This window comes from Hippocampus guttulatus, chromosome 15 (assembly GCF_054856545.1).
Source record: "Hippocampus guttulatus isolate MCC_2025c chromosome 15, RoL_Hgut_1.0, whole genome shotgun sequence".
NCBI classification, from domain to species: Eukaryota; Metazoa; Chordata; class Actinopteri; order Syngnathiformes; family Syngnathidae; genus Hippocampus; species Hippocampus guttulatus.
The window spans coordinates 12,178,126-12,200,354 of record NC_141275.1 but is presented as its reverse complement, the minus strand read 5'-3'; the positions used below and the strand labels follow the sequence as shown (position 1 = coordinate 12,200,354).

Genomic DNA, 22,229 nt, shown 5'->3' with positions numbered 1-22,229 from the left:
AGGGTGCTCCTTTCAAGCATTTCTTCCTAAACAAGTCAGGCTTTACAGTATTTCCGGTCACATGTTCATAACGTCCTCGAATTTTGATGGCGCGTTCAAATTCACTTCGCTTGAATTGAGTTTTAGTTGATCATACAAGACGCACAAATGGAGACGAGAGAGGCGACAGTTGTCGATTGTGACAAATGAATCCACCCACAATTGAATACCATAACCATACTACACGTTATTGTATTTAGTTTGAGAAATGGCAGAACCTTAACCCTTGATGGAATGTTCATTACACTAAAACGCCTTTTAGCTATTTAACCCTAACAATATATTTTAATGATTTGTTCTTTGTAAGCATCTCACGACCCGGACACAACTCATCCTGGCACAAAGTTAATATGGAATAGAATATGGAAGCACACTCACATCAAGTCAATTTATTTTTACAATACAGTCGATATGTTTCGTAAAACATTCAACGGTATGAATGTTAATACAGATTTATAAAAACAACAGTTTGTCAGTTTGACTAACACTTATTTGATATGTTTAATCATACTGGCCATGACCTATAGCTCATCCCATGTTTGTTATCAACAAACCAACAAAATCTAGTTGAAAATTGGTTCAGGGCCTAAGTTATCATCCACATTGGAAGTGATTCTGTTGATGGTGCCTTGGTTGCGTGAATTTTGGAGCCTTTGCTTCTGTACACTGTGCCGAACCCCATAAGCAAAGTAGATGATTAAACCTGTTTAAAGGAAAATATTTGTTGCTTTATGTCCATCCATTTTGACGAAGACTTATGTCGACATTTCGTCACATACCTATCGCCATCCACACGACGTAGCGTATCCATGTGTCCGATCCCAGTTGAACCATGAGGTAAATGTTGATCAAGATGCTCAAGATAGGAAGCAGTGGCACAAAAGGAACCTGTGTGTGCAAAAGAACAGAAATATGGTTAAAAAAAGAGTCAACAAAAGTAGCATGGGAAAACGTTACTTATATCGTATAAGTATTTTAATTAACAAAGGTAACATGCCATGAAAGCAGCTCTCGTCGCGCTCTGCGGTTGTCTCCAGATAATGAGGATAGTGAGGCTCAGAATCGCCATCACTACAACGACACAGAGCACGCTCCACCACTTCGAAGACTGCAGCGCGGTCATGGCTTGGGATATGAAGAGACTCAGGATGGTTGCTAAAAATACTGCGATCATGAAAAAAAAAAAAAAAAAAACGAGCTTGAATCATGAGCAATAACAGAAAACAGTGATACACGTCATACTTGGGAGCAAACAGAATATAAGTGGAAATAAAAGAACAGAACAAAATGAGCACTTACTTATACAAACTGTCAAAACGGACACACTTTTTGATGTCCGTGCTGTGCATTGTGAACGAGGAAAGAAGAGCCCACTGACGGTAAACGGTTCTTCGTTGTCGGCATTGACGTCCACTTGGTATCTATACAGGAGGAGGGCATACGTGATGCGCTAAATCTGTCCAGTGGGATCCACTGGAACTCATGCATGCATGCGATTAAAACGATTCTCATTCCACTGATGCAAAAGTATTTCACAGCATGGAATCAACGCAAAAGGAAATAAATCTGAAAACACGACAATTACCTTAATATGAGAATGCATATGGCAACAAGGGTGTAGGCAAACAGGGTTCCAATGGACATCATGTCAACCAGAGCCTTCAGGTCAAACAATAATGCCATGATGGCTGCAAAGTCACGAGCAAAAGACGACATGACAAAGTGGAGTCACATTTGTGATTTTAGTTATTGTTGTTGTCGTTTGTTGTTGTTATTACCCGCGATAACACCGGACGCCAGCGTAGCAATGACAGGACTTTGTCTCTCACTCATTTTGCTGAGAAGGCTGAAGAGAAGGCCGTCCCTCGCCATTGCAAAAAGCACTCGGGGCATAGGGAACATTGATCCCAAGAGGCTGGGGTGCAAATTAAAACTGATTTGGTGAAATTATAAATCAAACATGACCTCCTCATCACCAGGCTATTGAATTGATCCAGCACGGACTGCTCTGACTGTCTTAGAAGATGTTTGCCCCCACGCCATTCAGTTCATGCAACAAGGCTCGAGACTGGACCAGCTTGCGTTGGTGTGGAAAACTTAACTATTCACGCACCAAGTCGGAGGCACGAATTGTATCGAATTGGAACAGTCCACTTGCAATCGATTCAATGGCCTGGGAATGAAATGACCCTGATGAAAGATCATTTTCACAGGCACCTATCGCCTCATTAAAAAAAAAAAAGAGTTATATGAACAACAAACCAACGGAAGTGAAAATATGGAGAAGGTTGTGTCTCTACCTAGTGGACAGTGCACAGAGGGATCCCACTGCCACGGCGTACTTTGCAGGGCCCCAGCCCACGTATGTAAAAGCCACAGGCAGTGGGCTGTGAACACTGAGCAAATAGTATGGCATCATGAGAGTGAGGGCAGCGGACACGCCAAAGTAAGCCAAGAAGCAAACCAGAAGGGACGCCACAATTCCGAGGGGGATTGATTTCTGGGGATTCTGGACCTCCTCACCTAAGGAAGGAAAAAAAAAATGAAAACACACAAAATCTCATACCTGCAGCATAGAGTGGCTGCCTTTCCAGCAGCTCCTATATTTTGTTGTTCTACTTCTTCCTTTCATAACTTTGCTGCTGTGAATTGGGAATTTCTCCATTGCGAGACTAATAAAGGTTTTCTTAATTCTTAATAAGGCCCAGTGGGCAAAACATTATATGCTCGGTGCTCATATGCATATAAGTGAATTATTAGAAATACTTCATAATAAGCCCATATTTTGGTTACCTTATTGAGCCACAAAAAAAATGTCTCGAGGCAGATTTTTCATTTCAATTCAATATATTGATTTTTTTTTGCTTGCAGTGTACTTAAATCAGTTTACCTGTCGTTGCAATGCAATCAAAGCCGACAAACGCGTAAAAGCAAGTCGCCGCTCCCGCTAATGTGCCGTCAAAGCCAAAAGGGAAAAATCCGCCAGTTCCAAAAGTGACGGTGTCATTCGCTGATGATGCGTTTCTAGAGCAAACAGAATGGAAGGCATTCATGTCATTCATATTGTTAAACAAAAAGGAATCAAACAAATCTTTTTGTCTGTTCTTCCGAAAGGAAACGAGAAGATAGGGGTGTCTTTTTTTTTTTGTCCATGTAGTGTATTGAGAGAGCTTGAAACAAAGATGCGTACTCATGTGAATTTTGCAGACTTGCTTCATCAATGTACCAGTTGTTGAGATCTCCCTTTATGAAGCCGGTTAGAATAACAAAAAGCAACACCACGATATTAACCGCTGTAAACACTTTGTTCACGATGGCAGACTCTTTCACGCCGAATGCAAGAATCCCTGGATGAAAAGTCACACAGTCAAAAAAAAAAAAAAGTAGTCATGAAATAGGTAAGGAGCGTGTGAACGGTTAAAACATGCCTGCCAAGAGCAGAATAAGGCCAGCTGCAAAAAAGTCCGGGTAAGGAGCTAATCCTGGCAGTTCCATGGCAGCGTGTTTCCCCAGAGAATTGGCAATGACATTTCCGATGAGGTCATCAAAGGTTCCACTCCACGCTCTGGCCACACTAGACGTGCCTAAACACAACAAAAGGGGACATTCATCCAGCCACTTATTTGTAAAATCATTTGTTTAGGTCTCCTAGCATAGGCTTTAACATTGACCAAAAAAAAATAAAGAATCAAATCAAATAAAGGGAGAGCTCAGGCTCTGTTGCTAATGCCTGTCACCGTGCTATAGATACAAATGAATTGTGAAGTCATCTTGGGTCAGTTCTAACCCCCCCCCCCCCCCCCCCCCCAAAAAAGCACTGAAAAACGGACACATGGATGGAAAATGGACTTCGACTGTATTTACCAATGACATAAGACAGGAGAAGGTTCCACCCGGTGATAAAGGCCCATATCTCGCCCACTGTCACATAGCTGTAGAGGTAGGCAGAACCCGTCTTGGGGACCCGAGCTCCAAATTCAGCATAGCACAATCCGGCAAAGACCGAAGCGATGGCCGCTATCAAGAAGGAGAGGATGATACTGGGCCCGGCCACGGTTCGGGCCACCTCTCCGGACAGCACGTACACACCGGCCCCTAATGTGCTGCCCACCCCCAAAGCCACAAGGTCAAGGGTGGTCAGGCAGCGGCGGAAGTTGGACACCTCTCCTTCGGGCTCCAGAGGTTTCCTGCGTGATAAGCTCTGAAGGAACAGCAGGATCTTTGCACCGGACATCCTAGTGAGACACGAGGATACGCGGGTAGATCAGGTTTTGATACACGGGTATGCAGAGGTTTCAAATACAAAAGAAAAGGTGGTGCTGTGGTCGCCTGGGGAGCACGTCCGCCTCACGGTGCAGAGGTGCAGGGGTTCAATTCCGCCCTCCCCGTGTGGAGTTTGCATGTTCTCTCCGTGCCTGTGTGGGTTTTCTCCGGGTACTCCGGTTTCCTCCCACATTCCAAAAACATGCTCGGCAGGCTAATGGAACACTCGAAATTGTCCCGAGGTGTGAGTTTGAGCACTAATTGTTGTTCGTTTATACGTTCCCTCCGATTGGCTGGCAAACCAGGTCAGGGTGTCCCCCCCCCCCCCTACTGCCCGAAGAAGGCTGGGATAGGCTCCAGCACGCCCCGCAACCCTCGTGAATTGTCTGAATGTCTGAATTACAGGATTACCGGCAATATATTGGAAAATATGACTGATAAGACAAACAAATTTTCTTTGATTTTAGGGATGGGGGTCAAGTGATGCAATTTGTGACCACATAACTGCACAAGACCTTTTAAAATCATAAAGTTGACTGCAATCAATCAAATGGCCCCGATGAAAAGTTTACACACCCTTGAATGCTTTGCCTGATAACACAAAGGACAAAGTACACACGGTTTAACACACGCTACTTGAACTGGATATGAAGGGTGGATATTCAGAGTGTAATTGTTGGCTGTGTCTAAATAATCAACAGATATCTAACGATTTGAAAATGACAATCGGTAGGGGTTCAAACTCTTTGACATCCCCCCAACCCCCCCCCAAAAAAAGAAGTGACAGTCAGGTAGGACAGTCAGTCCCCAAAGCTCTCCGTCACAACTGCCAGGAAGATTGTTCAGGATGCAAAGTAAAAAAAAAAAAAAAAATCTCTGCAAAAAAGTTGTTTTGCCAAACCACTCTGGTTTTCACTCAAGAACGGGATATATTATAAAAATTCCTGCCGGGTATGTGTACACTCGGTTAAAGGTCAAGGTTTTTGTTTCGTCAGGGTTAGTTATGGTAGTGCTGGGCTATGAACATTCAAATGACAATTCAATTAACACAATCATTGATGCTTAGCAGTCATTTCCTCTGATTACCCCCCCCCCCCCAAAAAAAATAAATATTCCCTTACCTTTGCAGGCTGCGAGTGGCTTTCAACACGTTTCAGACCACACCACCTATGTGGATATGTCAATCCCCTCACTGTGAAGTCTTCATAGCGCGGCATTTTTTGATGCATTCTGTTACATTTCAAATGTATGTGCCATTTCTGGAGGGGGTGGGGGAGAGGGAGAGGATCAGAATTACTAAATACTGGCATGTCTAACATTCAGCCCTTTCATAAAAATCTATTGTCATTGCGTCATTCAATCCCCCAATGATTCAATCATTGGGGATGAGTTGTCTTGTACATGTGTACCGATGATTACGAATACAAATTGATAAATAGGATAAATAAATAAAAAGGATATTTGTGTGGAGGTGTTGGCAAATTATTCCTGGTGGATAGAATATTTTAATGAACCCCAGTGAGGGAATTCCGATGATTAGGAAGCTGCCAACTGTGGGGAATATCCTCAGCTGATGATATTTGACTACATTTGTTTCTCAATCTTATGGAAAAAGGCGAGGGTTAGGTCAGGGTTTAAAATAAGACATAGTCAGTAAAATTGCTAGAGTAATTGTGACAGTCACATTTATTTTTCCCTCGAGATGAGTTGCATTGAAACCTTTTGGGAGTACAATTGCCTCCCCTGCTACTAGAGCAGGAGGACATCCCCCCCCCCCCCGAACATGAGGAACACAATCAAGATCCCACACTGTCCAGTGGCGAATGCGACGTCAGTGCGCTACGCAAAAGGGCGAGCGAGCTGTCAAGTGAAATTGTTTTGAGCGGAGACATCTGCTCAGCAACAAATTGAGGAGTGGTTCATCAGAGCAGAAGGGGACACTGTTTGAGGAAACTAATGGGGCAATGCACAGCTTCCAGGGATTCTCAGCGCCATGCAGTCATACAGATTCGAATCGGACCCCCCAAAAAAAAAGACAATGTTTGAAAGAGATGTTTGTATATTTGACATAATTTTGATGTCTTATTTACAAGTATTATTGAAACGTTGTCAAGAATGGGGACCATATGAGGTGAGGAGGAGTGGAGGCCCAGTGGGCTTTATTAGCGGGAGGAAATGGACAAACCTTCTCCTTGTTAATCATTCATCCCGACCACAAAGTGGGCTCACAAAGTAATTGTCCACAGAATTCATTCTGCACTCCGGATGTTTTGCTTAAACACCTTTAAATGACTTGCTCCACTTCTTTGAGTGAATTTTATTGCGGTGATTACAAAGAGCTTTACAGGTAAGTTGGACTTTGGCATATTTGTCCATGTTTGGCCATTTATTTATTTCAAATTTAGTGTTCGTGGTCTCATTCCATGAACGATGCTGGTCATTTGACACACAAAATGTTTTTTTTTTCCCACGTACATGTGATGTATTAAAATAATTTAAACGGGATATTTGTGCACTCATCATGTCTGCATTATCTTTTCTGTATATATTTTTTGTTTATGAATCGTGCATCCTTTCCTAATCTGACGCTCTCGGGCCCCAGGTCAGGTTTTCTTGTTGTTGTTGTTGTTGTTGTTGTTTTTTTGGGCTTGCTTGTCAAAGTGAAACACTGTAAGCTCATTAGTTACACACATTTTAATGTTATGTCTATTCATGTTGTATTTTGTTATTTTTGTGATCAAGCAAATTTGAGCTGGAAAAAAAAAAAGGGGAAACCTTGGATAACATATATCGCTTGTTGAACTAAAGTCACACCAACCGCTGGTCACAAATTGGTTTCAAATCCGGCTGTTGTTTGAAAAGTGGCCTTTGAGGAAAAAAAAAACCCAACCCAAAACATTCTCAGTGAGCGGAGAGTGCGGCGGCCGTTACTTCATTATCACATCTCTGCCCCAGCATTTTTCCAGCAGTATTAACGAGATGCGAGGCGGCCCGCTTTTGGCTGTTCTCCATGATGACTGGCTTGACTGGCCACAGCGTGAGGCTGGAGGAAGGAGGCTCGTTCAAGCATGACTCCTCTTCTCAGGTCAACACTTCTTTCTTTCTAGGACACTCTCCACAGCGTGAACATGAACATCACACGGCCCCGCAGCAAGCAGATTGATGAGCAGAGATAAAGCAGTATCTTCAGCGAAAAAGGAAAAAAAAACCCAAAAAACAAAAACCACCCCGGCAGAAAAGATGCCATTTGTTCTGTGTTCCCTGCTGCTTCTCGGATGCACTCGTGTCATGTCCACCTATGGGCCTCATCAACGAGCACAGATGACTGGTGACATTTTGCTCGGGGGACTCTTTCCCATTCACTTTGGCGTTGCATCCAAAGACCAAGACCTGGCGGCGCGGCCGGAGTCCACACAATGTGTCAGGTGACCCACCCGACGCAAAACAAGCCACAAAACATTTGAATACACTCGAACAAGCTTAGCGCGTGAGAGAAGTTGGCCGATAAACTACAGCCCCCGTGCTGGATCTCATTCCATTTCGTGTACAGTTTCACATGCGAAAACCCGTTTTTACTACATGTTATGTGGTGTCCTACAGGTTTAATTTCCGTGGTTTCCGTTGGCTGCAGGCCATGATTTTTGCAATCGAGGAGATCAACAACAGCAGCAGTCTCCTGCCCAACATCACATTGGGCTACAGGATCTTTGACACGTGCAACACGGTGTCAAAGGCACTGGAAGCCACTCTCAGTTTCGTGGCCCAGAATAAGATCGACTCCTTGAATTTGGATGAGTTCTGCAACTGCACCGACCACATCCCGTCGACTATCGCAGTCGTGGGAGCGGCGGGATCTGCTGTCTCCACAGCGGTGGCAAACCTACTGGGACTGTTTTATATACCACAGGTAAGTCTGTGTTGGCGTCCCGCAAAAAACATCGAAAAAAGGATCACAAAATGATCTCGATCTATCGATCCATCTATTCGTCCGTGCGAGGCGTAAACGATTGTGTTTCAGATCAGCTACGCCTCGTCCAGTCGCCTCCTAAGCAACAAGAACCAATACAAGTCCTTCATGAGAACCATCCCTTCGGATGAGTACCAGGCTACGGCGATGGCGGATGTGATCGATTATTTCCAATGGAACTGGGTGATTGCCGTGGCCTCGGATGACGACTACGGGCGGCCCGGTATCGAAAAGTTTGAGAAGGAGATGGAGGAGAGGGACATCTGCATCCATCTCAACGAACTCATCTCTCAGTACATGGAAGACAACGAAATCCAAGCGCTGGCCGACAGGATCGAAAACTCCAGCGCCAAAGTTATCGTGGTGTTTGCCAGCGGGCCCGATATGGAGCCGCTCATCAAAGAGATGGTCCGAAGAAACATCACGGACCGCATTTGGATCGCCAGTGAGGCTTGGGCGAGCTCCTCTCTCATTGCCAAGCCTGAATATCTGGATGTGGTGGCAGGCACCGTTGGCTTCGCCTTGAAGGGGGGACATATACCCGAGTTTAAAGACTTCCTGCAACAAGTGCAACCAAAGAAAAACGCTCACAATGAATTTGTCCGGGAGTTTTGGGAAGAAACTTTCAACTGTTATCTGAAAGACAGTCGGCGGCGCCACCAAAGTGACAACGGCAGCACAAGTTTTCGGCCTTGGTGTACAGGTGAGGAAGACATCACCAGTGTGGAGACACCATACCTGGACTACACCCACCTCCGTATCTCATACAACGTGTACGTAGCAGTTTACTCCATTGCGCAGGCCCTGCAGAACATCCTAACCTGTCAACCCGGACATGGACTTTTTGCAAACAACTCCTGCGCCGACATCAAGAAAATGGAAGCGTGGCAGGTAAAACGTTGCACTTTTTCAACAAACCAAAGATGCTAAGCCCGTTTGACCACAAGACAAATTTGTGCTTCCACAGGTACTAAAGCAGCTCAGACATTTGAAATATACCAACAGTGTGGGAGGAAAGGTGCACTTTGACGAGAACTTTGACGTGGCAGCAAACTACACGATAATCAACTGGCACAGGTCTGCCGAAGATGGTTCTGTGGTGTTTGAGGAGGTCGGATACTATAATATTCACTCAAAGAGGGGAGGCAAGCTGGTCATTGACAAGACAAAGATTCTCTGGAATGGATACAGTTTTGAGGTACATACCAATCGCAATCTTTTGTCTGCCGGTAGTGAAAATCAAGGCACAACGGTTCCGTTCAGTCTGGAACGGACGTTCCAGATCTGGTTTGTCTGCGGGTAGTGAAAATCAAGTCACAACGGTTCCGTTCAATCTGGAACGGACGTTCCAGATCTGGTTTGTGTTTCTACACCGGGGCACAGAGGCAGGATGGCGCACGCCATCGCCACTTTCACTCACCGTGATAGAAAACAGATGTGACAAAGTGGCAACGGCTGAATTTGTAGAGGCTTGACCAGTTCCGCTCACTCTCGTATCCGACCTTTGTCTGCTTCCAACCTGTCAGGTGCCATTCTCCAACTGCAGCGAGGACTGTGAGCCCGGCACCAGAAAGGGCATCATAGACAGTATGCCGACTTGTTGCTTTGAATGCACAGAGTGCTCCGACGGAGAGTACAGCAACCACAAAGGTACGCCGGAAGCAGACGCTAACGTTGCTTTCCTGAAAGGTGGAAATTCAAAGTCTGATTTTATTTTCCACGCAGACGCCAGCATTTGCACCAAATGTCCCAATAACTCCTGGTCCAGTGGGAACCACACCTCCTGTTTTTTAAAGGAAATCGAGTTCCTGTCTTGGACCGAACCATTTGGGATCGCTTTGACCATATGCGCAGTATTGGGCGTTGTCTTGACAGCTTTCGTCATGGGCGTGTTTATCAAGTTCCGCAACACGCCCGTAGTGAAGGCCACAAACCGAGAATTGTCCTACTTGCTGCTCTTCTCACTCGTTTGCTGTTTCTCCAGCTCGCTGATCTTCATCGGGCAGCCGCGCGATTGGATGTGCCGTCTGCGGCAACCGGCTTTCGGTGTCAGTTTTGTCCTTTGCATCTCCTGCATCCTCGTCAAAACCAACCGAGTGCTTCTGGTCTTCGAGGCCAAGATCCCGACCAGTTTCCATGGGAAATGGTGGGGATTGAACCTGCAGTTTCTCTTGGTGTTCCTCTTCACGTTTGTCCAAGTTATGATATGCGTGGTGTGGCTTTACAACGCTCCCCCGTCCAGCTATATGAACCACGACATCGACGAGATTATTTTCGTCACCTGCAATGAGGGCTCCGAGATGGCTCTTGCGTTTCTCATTGGCTACACGTGCCTCCTGGCGGCCATCTGTTTCTTCTTCGCGTTCAAATCCCGCAAACTTCCCGAAAACTTCACCGAAGCCAAGTTCATTACTTTTAGCATGCTCATATTCTTCATTGTCTGGATCTCCTTCATCCCCGCCTACTTCAGTACTTACGGCAAGTTTGTGTCAGCGGTGGAAGTCATTGCAATTCTGGCGTCCAGCTTTGGGATGTTGGCCTGTATCTTCTTCAACAAGGTCTACATCATCCTATTCAAATCTTCCAGGAACACCATCGAGGAAGTCAGATGCAGCACGGCGGCGCATGCCTTCAAAGTGGCCGCCAAAGCCACGCTCAAACAGGGCACGGTGTCCAGAAAAAAGTCCGGCAGTATCGGGGGATCCTCCGCCTCCTCTCCGTCGTCCTCCATCAGCCTAAGGACCAACGGGGACGGTGGCGAGACACCCTCCGGAAGGCACAAGCCGAGAGTGAGCTTTGGCAGCGGGACGGTCATGTTGTCTTTAAGCTTTGAGGAGGCGAGAAGAGGTTCTTTAATGTGATCGCCCGCCTTTTAGTGACACCTTTTTTGGGGTACTTTAAATGTCAGCCTGCCTAATTAATTGTACGTAATTTACAGAACGTTCTTTTGACTTTCAGCCATTAATTTGACTAACCACTGCGCACTAAATACAATGTGTGTTTGTATTAAAACATGATTCCAAAAACAGGCCCGCGGTGATCGTGCGTGTGTTTGTTCGTGTGTTAGCAAGATTACAATTTTTATTTCATCGCGTGGTCTGTTGGATTATGTCTCCCATGGAACAACCCATCACATTAAGAACATAATCCAGGTTTCCCAACCTTTATAATTTCGATTACCAAGTCACGAAAGAGTCCAACGATGCAATAAAAATCTGAACATTGTTTTGACAAGAATGGTAAGGATGCAGGGAAAACTCAAGAGAGAATTTGCTGGACGAATTTTAGAGCACTTTCTGTGCTTGCTTATCACACGCTTGCGTCAAGGGCAAACAGTGCCTATGTGTGTCTCACGCTTAAATGCGATGCAGACAACAGGCCGACACCATAGGCAGCCTTGACCCGTGGGGGGACATCCAGGCATCAGGGAAGAATACTTTTGGGGATGGCACTATTTGTTTAAAACCACCCAAGCAACTGTGAAGGACCTGTGAAGCTTTATTGTCTCTTTTTTTTTAATGACAGTAAAATTACCCAAGGCGGCCCGGTAGTCCAGTGGTTAGCACGTCGACTTCACAGTGCAGAGGTACCGGGTTCAATTCCAGCTCCGGCCTCCCTGTGTGGAGTTTGCATGTTCTCCCCGGGTCTGCGTGGGTTTTCTCCGGGTGCTCCGGTTTCCTCCCACATTCCAAAAACATGCATGGCAGGCTGATTGAACACTCTAAATTGTCCCTAGGTGTGAATGTGAGCGTGGATGGTTGTTCGTCTCTGTGTGCCCTGCGATTGGCTGGCAACCGATTCAGGGTGTCCCCCGCCCACTGCCCGAAGACAGCTGGGATGGGCTCCAGCACCCCCCGCGACCCTACTGGGGATCAAGCGGTTCGGAAAATGGATGGATGGATAAAATTACCCACTGAACCAGAGAGAACGCTCGAACCCCCCCTACCTTATTTATTCGACTGTATCAACGGAATTTAACCATCACCTTCAAAGATGGGGAAATAACCGCTAAAACCACTTGTAATGAAAATTTAACTTCTTAGGGTTTTTTTTTAAAGGAGGGCAAAGGGCTCTTGAAGAAGACATGCTGATATTTTCAAGATCAGGGTTGACCTAAAACAGGCTGAGAGCAGCTGGACAACTAAAGACCCAAATAACAAATCAATGTCCAGCCGAGACCAGCATGGTGTTCACATCTGAGACTGAAAGGCATTTCCACTTGTCTCAGGCCTCACAAGTACCAGTGTAATTATATATATATATTTTTTTTTTTAAAAACTTCTTGTGACACGTTGACCACTACTTGGCTAGAAATATTTTTTAAAATGTAAAGAAAAATGTATAGCAAGTGTTTAATCCAAAACATTTCCAATTGTTTTTTTCTGCCAAAAATTGGCCTCGGAAAAAAATGACACTGGCTGATTCTCTAACTTGGTGGCCACTTCCTTACAAGAATAGCCTGTTTCAAGCCTCGCTGGTCTTCATCTCATCAAAATGTGAACATCACGACAAAGAGGACTGAGCAAATACGAACACAACTAGAAGGTATTGGTCAATTCAGCGATTAAATAACTGCTGTGAATATGCCACGCACTGGAACCAGTTGGATGTGCATTCAGACGTTTGGAGGTCAAATTCAATTCACTTGCGGAGGTGATAGTGCATTTTAAATTCATCCTGACATTTCACAGTAAAATCAGGAAAGCTTTCGTTATGAAAGCCCTAAGCCGGAAGTGCAGGTATTTTGGTTAACTTTACAGACGTCAAACTGGGGAGCCGCGGAAAGTGGCAACAAAGCAGTTCAAACCCAAAGCAGAGCACTGACTTTCACCGAAACAATTGCACATTCTTAGCTGACATTCGCGATCGCGTGGGTGACGCTACTGTGGAGTTAACCAGTAAGGGAGATAACGACTTGGGGTTTGGAGAATGGACGAGTTCATTTTGAGGCAGGGGTCGCGGCAGCGTCAACGTCACTCGTCGATGCTTCAATCGAGGCAACAAAGCAACAGCGGCTCCTCTTGTTGCCTTGCCGTGCTGTATGTTGCACATACAGCGCATTTCACAATAAAGTTGCATTTGATTCGCGACATTGTAGCTGTCGCGACCCTGCCCCTACTGCAGAATGCGCCTGCCCTTACGGGGGGGGGCGCGGTGGTGTGCAAACATGGAGAGCATCCGGCTGGAGGAAAAAAGACATGTCGCCTTTAGGAGGTGTCCGTTTGCACTTTGTCCCTTCGCTATTTGGGGTTATTACAAACGCAATCAACGTAGAGTAGTGGCCAGTGTGCTATGCTGCGATGCTCTTGGAGTGAGCCATTTTTAGCTCGACCTGTCCCGAAAAGAAGGTGACTTCGAGGAAAAACACGCATCGTTAGCTCGCTTTAAGTAAGTAAAGGTAAAAAATCCTAATTGTTGACATTATGTTTGACTGTGCACGTTATCCAGATTGTTGTGATTGTTAATGTGGAGCTTCATGTGATCAATATATTTACCACTTCAATTAACTCGGAACAGAATGACGCGTATATTGACGTCTACTCCATTTAATATTATAATAACATAATTTAGAGTACCGGTAAGTTACGCAATTAGATGATTGGTCAAGGTAATAGAAAACAGTATAATAAAATATATTTTTTTTGTATGTGATGAGACTAAGATTTTTTTTCTCAATATTATTATTACTAGAAAATTCCATCTCATGTTTTTAATGCAAATGCAAAATTAATGTAAAATTAATTATTAAGGCAATAAGGAGAAGAAGAGCAGGGCCTTTGTGGAGTTTATTCTCCACATTTCTGCGGGTACCGTATTGTGGCTTCTTTTCACATTCCAAATGCATACATGTTAGTTTAATTAAATAATTTTCCATAAGTGTGAGTGTGAATGGTCCTTGTCTATATGCGGGCCCTGTAAGTGACTTGCGAACAGTCCAGGGTATATTCCCCCGACCTCTCCTGCCCACCCGCGATTCTAATGAGGCCATGGAGAATTAATGAATGCATAGCATTGCTTGTGCAAGTATACCTAATAAAATGTGGAGAAACCTTTTGGGATGCTGAACTTGCAATTTACACTTGACACATTTCAGCTGTATGAAGTGTAATTGATCATTTGGGAGGATTAGATCTTTCATGGTGTAGTTAATACTGTCTGGACACATGTAATGAGATCAAATACCGAGCTGTATCAAAATTGTCTGCCTTGACAAAGATATCAGATTTTGATATGTTATTTTGGTCAATTACCGAGTAACCACAGTTACTTGTAAAAGGCAAGAATAATAAAACACTAGTGACGACGTGTATGGCCTCATTGGAATGAAGGTGGAGGCAAGTACTACAGTAATCCCTCGTTTATCGCGGTTAATGGGGACCAAAACCACCCGCGATAAACGAAAATCCGCGAAGTCGCGTCCAATTAACATAAACGGGTAAAAAAAAAAAAAATTAAGTCCGCAAACGGTCCGCGAGAAGCTGCAAAACAACAGCGAGTCACACAGAGCAACATATACAGTACTGTACTCCATGTATATTTAAAAAATATATACTGTATATATTTTGAAAAAATCCGCGATGCACTGAACCCCCGATAAACGAACCGTGAAGTAGGTCTGTAGGTCACTGTATTTTCAACTTGCTATACTCTAGGACTGTATTGGCGTCCGGTACGAGTGACTCGATTTACAGTTTTTTACAACTCAATCAATTCACAACTAGTAACAGTTAGGCAGTTAGTTCTTCGAACAAAAAAGGGCATTCGTGCTGTTGAATACCACTCGCAGTTGACATTTATCATCAAATCTGCTAAATCTGTTTCGATGGCCCAACGAATAATATCAGCATTGCGATGCTTGCACACCAGGTCCCACAAGTACCGGTAGTTTTTTTTTTTTTTTTTTCTGTGCACTGACATCTGATCTTTCTCTCTTTCACAGCTAGTATTGATTTACCTCCCCCTCCCCATAATTACACCTTGGATGTCCACCCCAATACGGAACCACAAGGCGGAAACTGTAAAACAGCGGCACGCTTCATTGTCATGAACTGATTGCCCCAGCCATGAAGGACCCATTTTAAACGAGAAGAACCAGAACATCATCACGCAGCCATGGGCTTTTGTTCGTCTGGGTTCAAGATGTTGTGCAGAGTCAAGTATGTTTTCCTGCTGCTTCTCTCCCTGTCTGTGCTGGCATGGATTTCCATGCTCTCGGGTGACGGCGTTAAATCTGCCCTGGCCCCCTCGGCGGCGATGCTACGTCTCGTTAAAGAAGAGGACACCCAGGATGTGGCAAACTCGGGGCCATCGACATCGGTTCGCTTAATGACACCGACGCCGAGAGCCGAGTGTCCGAAGGAGTCGCCGCTGCTACGTGAGTGAACGCCCATGTTTGATTCGACAGGCGGAGAACTAATGGCTGTTTGTTTTGTCTAAAACCAACATTGGTTGAAACTCCTTCAACTGCCAGACACCTCGACTCATCTGATGAGATGCTTTGGTTGCCTTTCCTGCAACGATAGTAGTCTTTCCGTGAAGTGAGCACCTCTCTGCAAGTGTCAATCAAAACTGAGATTTATTGTCATTTGAAAGGTACAATTTTTGTAAGAGTCTTACAGTATTGGATCGCATTTTATTGTGTAGATTTAAACAATGATTAGAGGTGATTTTTATTTATTTAGTTTCCTTTTTCATTTACAGCGCCCAAAATCTCGGGCGTTGTCCCGGGCTGGATGACTTATCCAAATATTCTAAACGCTCATCAGTGAGCCATAAATTTGTCAAAGGTAGCGCTGCTATATGTCAGCTGTTGCTTACAAGTGACAAAATAGAGTAAAAGAATGAAAAGATGGAAGGCTGCCAGGCATACTTCAATTCAAACGCAATCAAAACATTTTCCCATCTGTAATAATATTCATCGATTCCGCCTCCCCCCCCCCATCATGAATTCGTCATTATACTTAATATTTATAAGTTCTCAAGTATCGTGAGGCTCTACGCCAAAATGCTGAATGATTTAGCAACGAAGATGCAAATTCTGATTCCGCAGAAGGAGCGGTGAAGCTGAACTTTGAGCCCTCTCTGCAATTGGAGGAGGTGGAGGGCGAGAACAAGCGAGTCGCCGAAGGCCGCTACCGGCCTTGGGACTGCACGGCCAGACAGAGCGTGGCCATCCTCATTCCCCATCGCAACCGAGAGCGGCACCTCCTCTATCTGCTCCACCACCTGCACCCCTTCCTGCAGAGGCAGCAACTCCACTATGCTGTTTACGTCATCCAGCAGGTCAACGCTGACGTTTTTTAATTTAACATTTTTCATTTGTGCCTATCCTGATTTCGCTGTCTTGTGCGTGTTTTTCAAAAGGCTGGCGATGGCACTTTTAACCGTGCCAAATTACTGAACGTGGGCTACTTGGAGGCGCTGAAAGACTACAGTTGGGACTGTTTCATTTTCCACGATGTGGACCTGGTTCCTGAAAATGATCACAATCTCTACGTCTGTGACTCGCAACCCAAACATCTGGTCGTTGGCCGCAATGCCACCGGATACAAGTGAGTTCCTGGAAAAAGACTCATTTCCTATATGCCTACTCTGGTCTGGTATTAGTAAATTATTGGAACTGTTCTGACATCACCCGACTCTTATTAAGATGAATGTGTTCCCTCCCAACAGGTTGCATTACAAAGGCTACTTTGGAGGAGTCACGGCCATGAGTAGAGAGCAGTTTGGTAAAGTGAATGGATTTGCAAACACCTACTGGGGTTGGGGCGGAGAAGATGACGACCTACGAAGCAGGTGAAGCGGAAAAAATAATCCATTGAAATCCATTTTGAAGATATAAACCGGTTCGCATCTGGATTTTTGTTTCCCTCAAGCAGTACTGTTCAGTGTGGTCTGGCAAATTCCATTTGGACGTGTAGTACAGATTGATTTGATAGCAGCGATGATTTTTTTTTTTTGTCGTGTCATTACCCACAAAAAAAAAAAAAAGAGTGTAATATTACACTGCTCAATAGAAAAGGGTCTTAATGCCTTGCATGTTTACTCTTAGGGTGGAGCTGCAGAAAATGCAGATTGTGCGGCCGCCTGCTGACATTGCACGCTACACAATGGTGTTTCACAAACGGGACAGCGGTAACGAAATCAACAAGGACAGGTCGGCCGTTTGTCATTATTGTGTTTGGACAACAATCTCTTTTTTCCCTAATTGACTTGTGTGTCCCCCCCCCCCCCCCCCCCCCGCCCCTTCCCCTGATTCAGGATAAAGCTGTTGAGACAAACGTCACGAGTTTGGAAAAGAGACGGACTGAATAGCTGCAAATATCGGACCTTATCAGTGGAGAGGCTGCCGCTCTATATCAACGTGACCGTAGACATCGGGAAGCCGTAGGACCGACTGTTTCACACGAGCTCAGCTCATTGTGATGCCGTTTGAAAGTGTGGAGTGAAAAGACGACCACGTGCCATTGTGACTTGCACATGATATCAAGCAGGCAAGTGCATTTGAAGAAGCGGAAGTGAAAGAGCAAACGTGATCACCTCTGCAATATGCCACTTCGGGATTTCAAGCTGACCTCTCTGCGGCAACGAAACATTTCAGCAAATCTTCTCGAATCGACTGCAACGCTTGAGCTTTATTGTTGGGCTCCACATTTGTCAAACAACATATTGCGAAAGGGCCCTTCCGTGTGCCGCTGAGGAGTGTCCAAACATTGATGCGTTCCCTTTATCTTTTGACGTTTCTTTCACGGTGTGTCCATGCAGGACTCGGGACTGCGTGAGGTTGAAAGTAATGAATGTGATTCGAGTCGGTTCCTTTTTCTTTTTTTTCTTTTTTTGGGAGGCTAGATTGCACTTTTTGACATTTCATTGGCATATTCTTTCAAAGTCCACATTGCTCAACATATCTTTGGCCAAATGTCTGGCGGAAATGTAAATTGTTCAGACTCAAAAGGTTAAGTGAACACTGGGCCGAGCCATATTTTGAAATACTGGATGGGCAAATGACATCTCGATATTATTGCACGACTAAATACAACATTATTCTTGACTTGTTGATATTCAAGGAGCATTTGTTTTGCAGTACAAAAATGCCCTCGAGGTAAGCAATAAAAGGGGCTGTTCAGCTGAAATATTTGAATGTATTTATTTACACACAAGACTGATCATGTTGAACACTAGTTATGCGCAACAATTTCCAAAATGTGGTCATTAAAAAAAAAAAATGTGTGAAGTGTCCCTGTAGGGTTTGTGTGACGCAGTGAATCTTTGGCTGTCCTCAGATAAAGATGGTAATTTCTGTTTTATTGTTAAAATAGTCAATTATTATTCCTTGACTGCCTTTTCTTCAAAGTTAATTTTGTCCTGCCATGTTCAGCGGACTGAAAAGATGGAATTTTCTGTGCAAGTATTGCATTTTATTTTTTGAAAAAAGGGCCTTCTTGTTCTTGCTTTGCAAGAAAATAGAATGAGTGGTGGAGGATCAAGAATACCTTCACGGTGTCTCAATGTGACCAATGAAAATAGCCTCTCGTTATAACCAACTGCATGATGGTTAGTCATGGGACTCGCATGATATTATATCACATCTTCGAAGGGATGCGCGGCTACTTATGTGTTTACAACATGCATATTTTGTGACCATCAAAACTTTCTTCCATTCATAGGTTGGTTGCAAAGTACTTGAATGGCACCTTCTGACGATTTCAGACACTGCCAACCGTGAAAGACCAATCTTGCTACAAATGTTTTCTCTTGAAATTACGCTTTCTAGAGTCATAACAAAACAATTCATAATTTGAGAGTGTCATTGGTCGATTTTTTTTTCAAGTGGCGCTGAGTTTGATAAAAGATTCATTATGACACGTTTCGTGGTGAAGGAAATGTCTAATAAACTGTTATTTTCATATTGTCAGATGATCTCTGGTCTTATTTTCGGGGGTGAAGTCAGCCACAAGTAACATCTTGAAATAATAAAAAATGGCTCTTTTTTAGCTTGAAATGGTTCGGTTGGGTGCAGTGTATGGATCGTGCCACTGGGAGGCAGAAGTAACTCGGATGCCTGTCCTGTACATTTCGGCAGCATTTAGCGTACTAAAGTCACAAACTTGGCCCAAATCCTTCGTGATATACTCGATTCAGAGTTTTACAAACAATAAGTTCATATGAATGAGTACAGTCACACATGGTTGTTGAAGAGGGCCGCTCGAGGCTCAAATCGTGCTTGTTTAAAAAATAAATAAATCATGTTATCTATTTGTGATACACAAAAGTCTTTTTTGTTTTTTTTTCAAACACATCCATCTCTCTAAATGCAAAACTTTTCCGACATGATCACAAAACTGCGATGCATTTTGTCTACGATACAGGAAGTGAAGGTTAAAAAAAAACGATTGCAAATTTGCAGATATCCACCACTAAAATTAGTACACACCGCCAGGCACAACATTAGGTACACTTACCGAATATGCTGGTGAATTTCTTTTCTGGAGCAGAGCGAGAGGGAAACAAATATTAGAAATGGCACTCTGACCGAAACAAACGTCTTTGCTAAGGCAGATTTAAGTTTTTAATCTATTACAGAGAGAATAAAAATGTGCCTAATGAGTGTCCACGATAGAATTTCTTGTGTTTGCAAATGAGACATGTTGCAGACAAAGAGGAACCGAGAAGTTCATCAACCCTTTCCTGGAGGATCATCTTTCTGTCTTATCCAGAGTATAATGATTGGCACTTGGAGCCCCTCAAAGCAGTTTAGTGGAGATAAGCAAGCAATCACTGACACACAGAGACAGACAACCGCATGCATTCCTATCCCGACTGGATTTAGAATGCGCGTGAAATGCTCCTTGCGCTTTCAGAATCCTGCTGCTGTGAAGTTACCTGTGTGTAGATGTCTTTCTCCTCACATCAACACAAGAATAGTTACACATAGTTTCCACTCCCTCATATGTATCACATGCTAAATATTACAGCAATAAAATGTAAAGTGACCTCTTTAATGAAGGCTGCTTGTTATTTGCTTCCATTGACCTCTCGGCTATTTTTTTTTTTTTTTTTTTTTAACGGGGCAGAGAGCGAGCGAGGATATCTGAGGCTTTGTATGGACAGAATGATGTCATGTCCTCTTCCTATGGTGCAGAAAGAAGCTTTGTCTCGCAGAGGCCCGGCCTCGTTATCAAGCTCACATGTGACACACACGAGAGCGCATTTTATAAAATGGGCAGTGTTGACTCCATGTCGCCCAATGTGTGCTATGCATAGAAAGCTGAAAGAGATTTAAAGGCTCTATCAAAATGTCTTCCTTCACTCAACAACAGTTGCATGTGTTCGGAATGGTGTGGAACCGCAGTTATTCATCCTCGGATATTTTTCGAATATATTTTCATGATTTTTCACAATTATTATCGACAATCATTCGGTTGTGTCCGTTGACAACATAGCCATGGGAACGGCGGAAGTTTCGCTTTTGTTAACTCATGTTTAGCGCTGCTACCAGATTTCTACTTTTTGTGTTTGTGCCATTTTCCTTCACTTGATTCGCGGGAGCATCTTTTTGTGAAAAGGGGACTTTGATTCTGACTGCTGTTGATTTGTTCTCAGTGTCTGACAAGAAGGCGCACTGAGTGAAAATTCAACTGACGTGTTAGCTTGTCATGCTAGTTGCAAGTTAGCAGACTGGCGATAGCTGGGATCCGGTTTGATTACTTGTGATGTTTAAGATGATTGGCTGATGGAATGTTTATGCTTCTACTGATAAATAAATGTGTGAGGAGCATCACATTTAATCTCCCCAAACTGTCTGACACAGCTGGAAACACAGAATTATGCAAAGCGTCTCAAGTACGACCAAAAAAGAGCAAGCTTACGGGATCTGGCCCCAACCCTGATTGATTGATTAACTGACTGATAATAGCCTGTCCATGTAGAGCTCTGATTGATCGAAACAAATGGAGATACTGTTTGCCAGGTTCAAGTGGCCACACAAAGCAGTAGATGAGCAAAGGATCCATAACGGTCCGACGATGCTAACATAGATTTTCTGCTTCACTTCTCGTCATACTGCACTTTGTAATCCAATTGAGTAAATCATTGAGGTAGGTGGTCCCGTCTGCCCCAACGCACTGCAATTACAAGGCGGGTCTTAAGATATGACATTTTGGCATACGGTTGAGAGATTTCAAACCTCGGAAATGTGGGACTTGGGCTTGCGGGTGTGTAATTTTCCCTGTAAAACCACTTAGTCTGGGGATACGAGGAGTCAATCATGACAACCAGTGGGAATGCAGTGATGACATCCACTTGGGATGCCTGGAAGAGTGGAAGAAAGTGCTCTGCATTTTGTTGGAGTCCACTTGGTCCAGGATTAAAAAAAAAAATCATGCATGTAACAAGAACCATGTGTCCATCTCCTAACCCTAACACCCCTTGCGGCCCACCTCCCATTTCCCATCTGTGCCCTTCAAGCCCTCACTTCAGTCACCTCCCACTTCCCTCCTTCCTTCAGAACCCCTCTGTTTTTGTTTTCCAGCCTGGGCGCTTTGCACAGGAAATTGTATACACTGGGAGCATTCAGGAAGGCGCAGGGCAGCCATCCCCCGTATAACTTTGGCGAACGTGAAGAAAATGTACTTGTGCTTTTGACATCCGTCTCCCTTCGGTCAACCTCAACATTTCTTCCAAACCGTGCCACACCTCGGGCCACGAGTTCACGCGCACAACTCCCAACACGTTGAAGGGGAAATCGGATTATAAATAGAACGTTCTTGAGATGATTGGCCTCCCTTGTATTGGTCGGTGCTTGCTACAGAGGAGCCAGTGAACGAGGAGGCTGTGGAATGAAGGAAAAGAGGAGGAGATAGAAAGGAGTAGAGAGGACTGGCCAGTGGAAGGGGGTGGGGGGGGGGGAATCCCAACAACAGGAAACGGAGCGATTCTAATGCTGTTTCTGCAAGTCCTT

General features: G+C 44.4%; 3 protein-coding genes across 5 annotated transcripts; 2 read left to right on the top strand and 1 right to left on the bottom strand.

Moving 5' to 3' along the window:
* Positions 1-469: 469 nt before the first annotated feature.
* Positions 470-5,550, bottom strand: LOC147193922 (cationic amino acid transporter 2). 2 transcript variants are annotated; one of them, XM_086130909.1, is made up of 12 exons: positions 5,425-5,550; positions 3,904-4,286; positions 3,468-3,623; positions 3,230-3,386; positions 2,930-3,063; positions 2,340-2,562; positions 1,818-1,954; positions 1,625-1,727; positions 1,339-1,460; positions 1,037-1,203; positions 819-927; positions 470-742 (listed from the first exon to the last, which is right to left on the bottom strand). In XM_086130909.1, the coding sequence occupies exons 1-12, from the start codon at positions 5,529-5,531 to the stop codon at positions 603-605; spliced, it is 1,938 nt and encodes a 645-aa protein (XP_085987035.1). In that variant the 5' UTR covers positions 5,532-5,550; the 3' UTR covers positions 470-602. The 2 variants fall into 2 exon arrangements, with proteins under 2 accessions (XP_085987035.1, XP_085987034.1); XM_086130908.1 differs by lacking the exon at positions 5,425-5,550 and having other exon boundaries at positions 3,904-4,273.
* Positions 5,551-7,419: 1,869 nt separating this feature from the next.
* Positions 7,420-11,182, top strand: casr (calcium-sensing receptor). Its single transcript, XM_086130904.1, has 6 exons — positions 7,420-7,727; positions 7,903-8,209; positions 8,321-9,160; positions 9,237-9,467; positions 9,796-9,919; positions 9,995-11,182. The coding sequence occupies exons 1-6, from the start codon at positions 7,465-7,467 to the stop codon at positions 11,128-11,130; spliced, it is 2,901 nt and encodes a 966-aa protein (XP_085987030.1). The 5' UTR covers positions 7,420-7,464; the 3' UTR covers positions 11,131-11,182.
* Positions 11,183-13,415: 2,233 nt separating this feature from the next.
* b4galt4 (UDP-Gal:betaGlcNAc beta 1,4- galactosyltransferase, polypeptide 4) lies at positions 13,416-19,184 on the top strand. Of its 2 annotated transcripts, none has more exons than XM_086131827.1 (7): positions 13,416-13,657; positions 15,210-15,644; positions 16,320-16,552; positions 16,634-16,821; positions 16,943-17,065; positions 17,322-17,426; positions 17,531-19,184. In XM_086131827.1, exons 2-7 carry the CDS (start codon positions 15,383-15,385, stop codon positions 17,658-17,660), a joined length of 1,041 nt encoding a protein of 346 aa, XP_085987953.1. In that variant the 5' UTR covers positions 13,416-13,657; positions 15,210-15,382; the 3' UTR covers positions 17,661-19,184. The 2 variants fall into 2 exon arrangements, with proteins under 2 accessions (XP_085987953.1, XP_085987954.1); XM_086131828.1 differs by having other exon boundaries at positions 13,416-13,667.
* Positions 19,185-22,229: the final 3,045 nt, after the last annotated feature.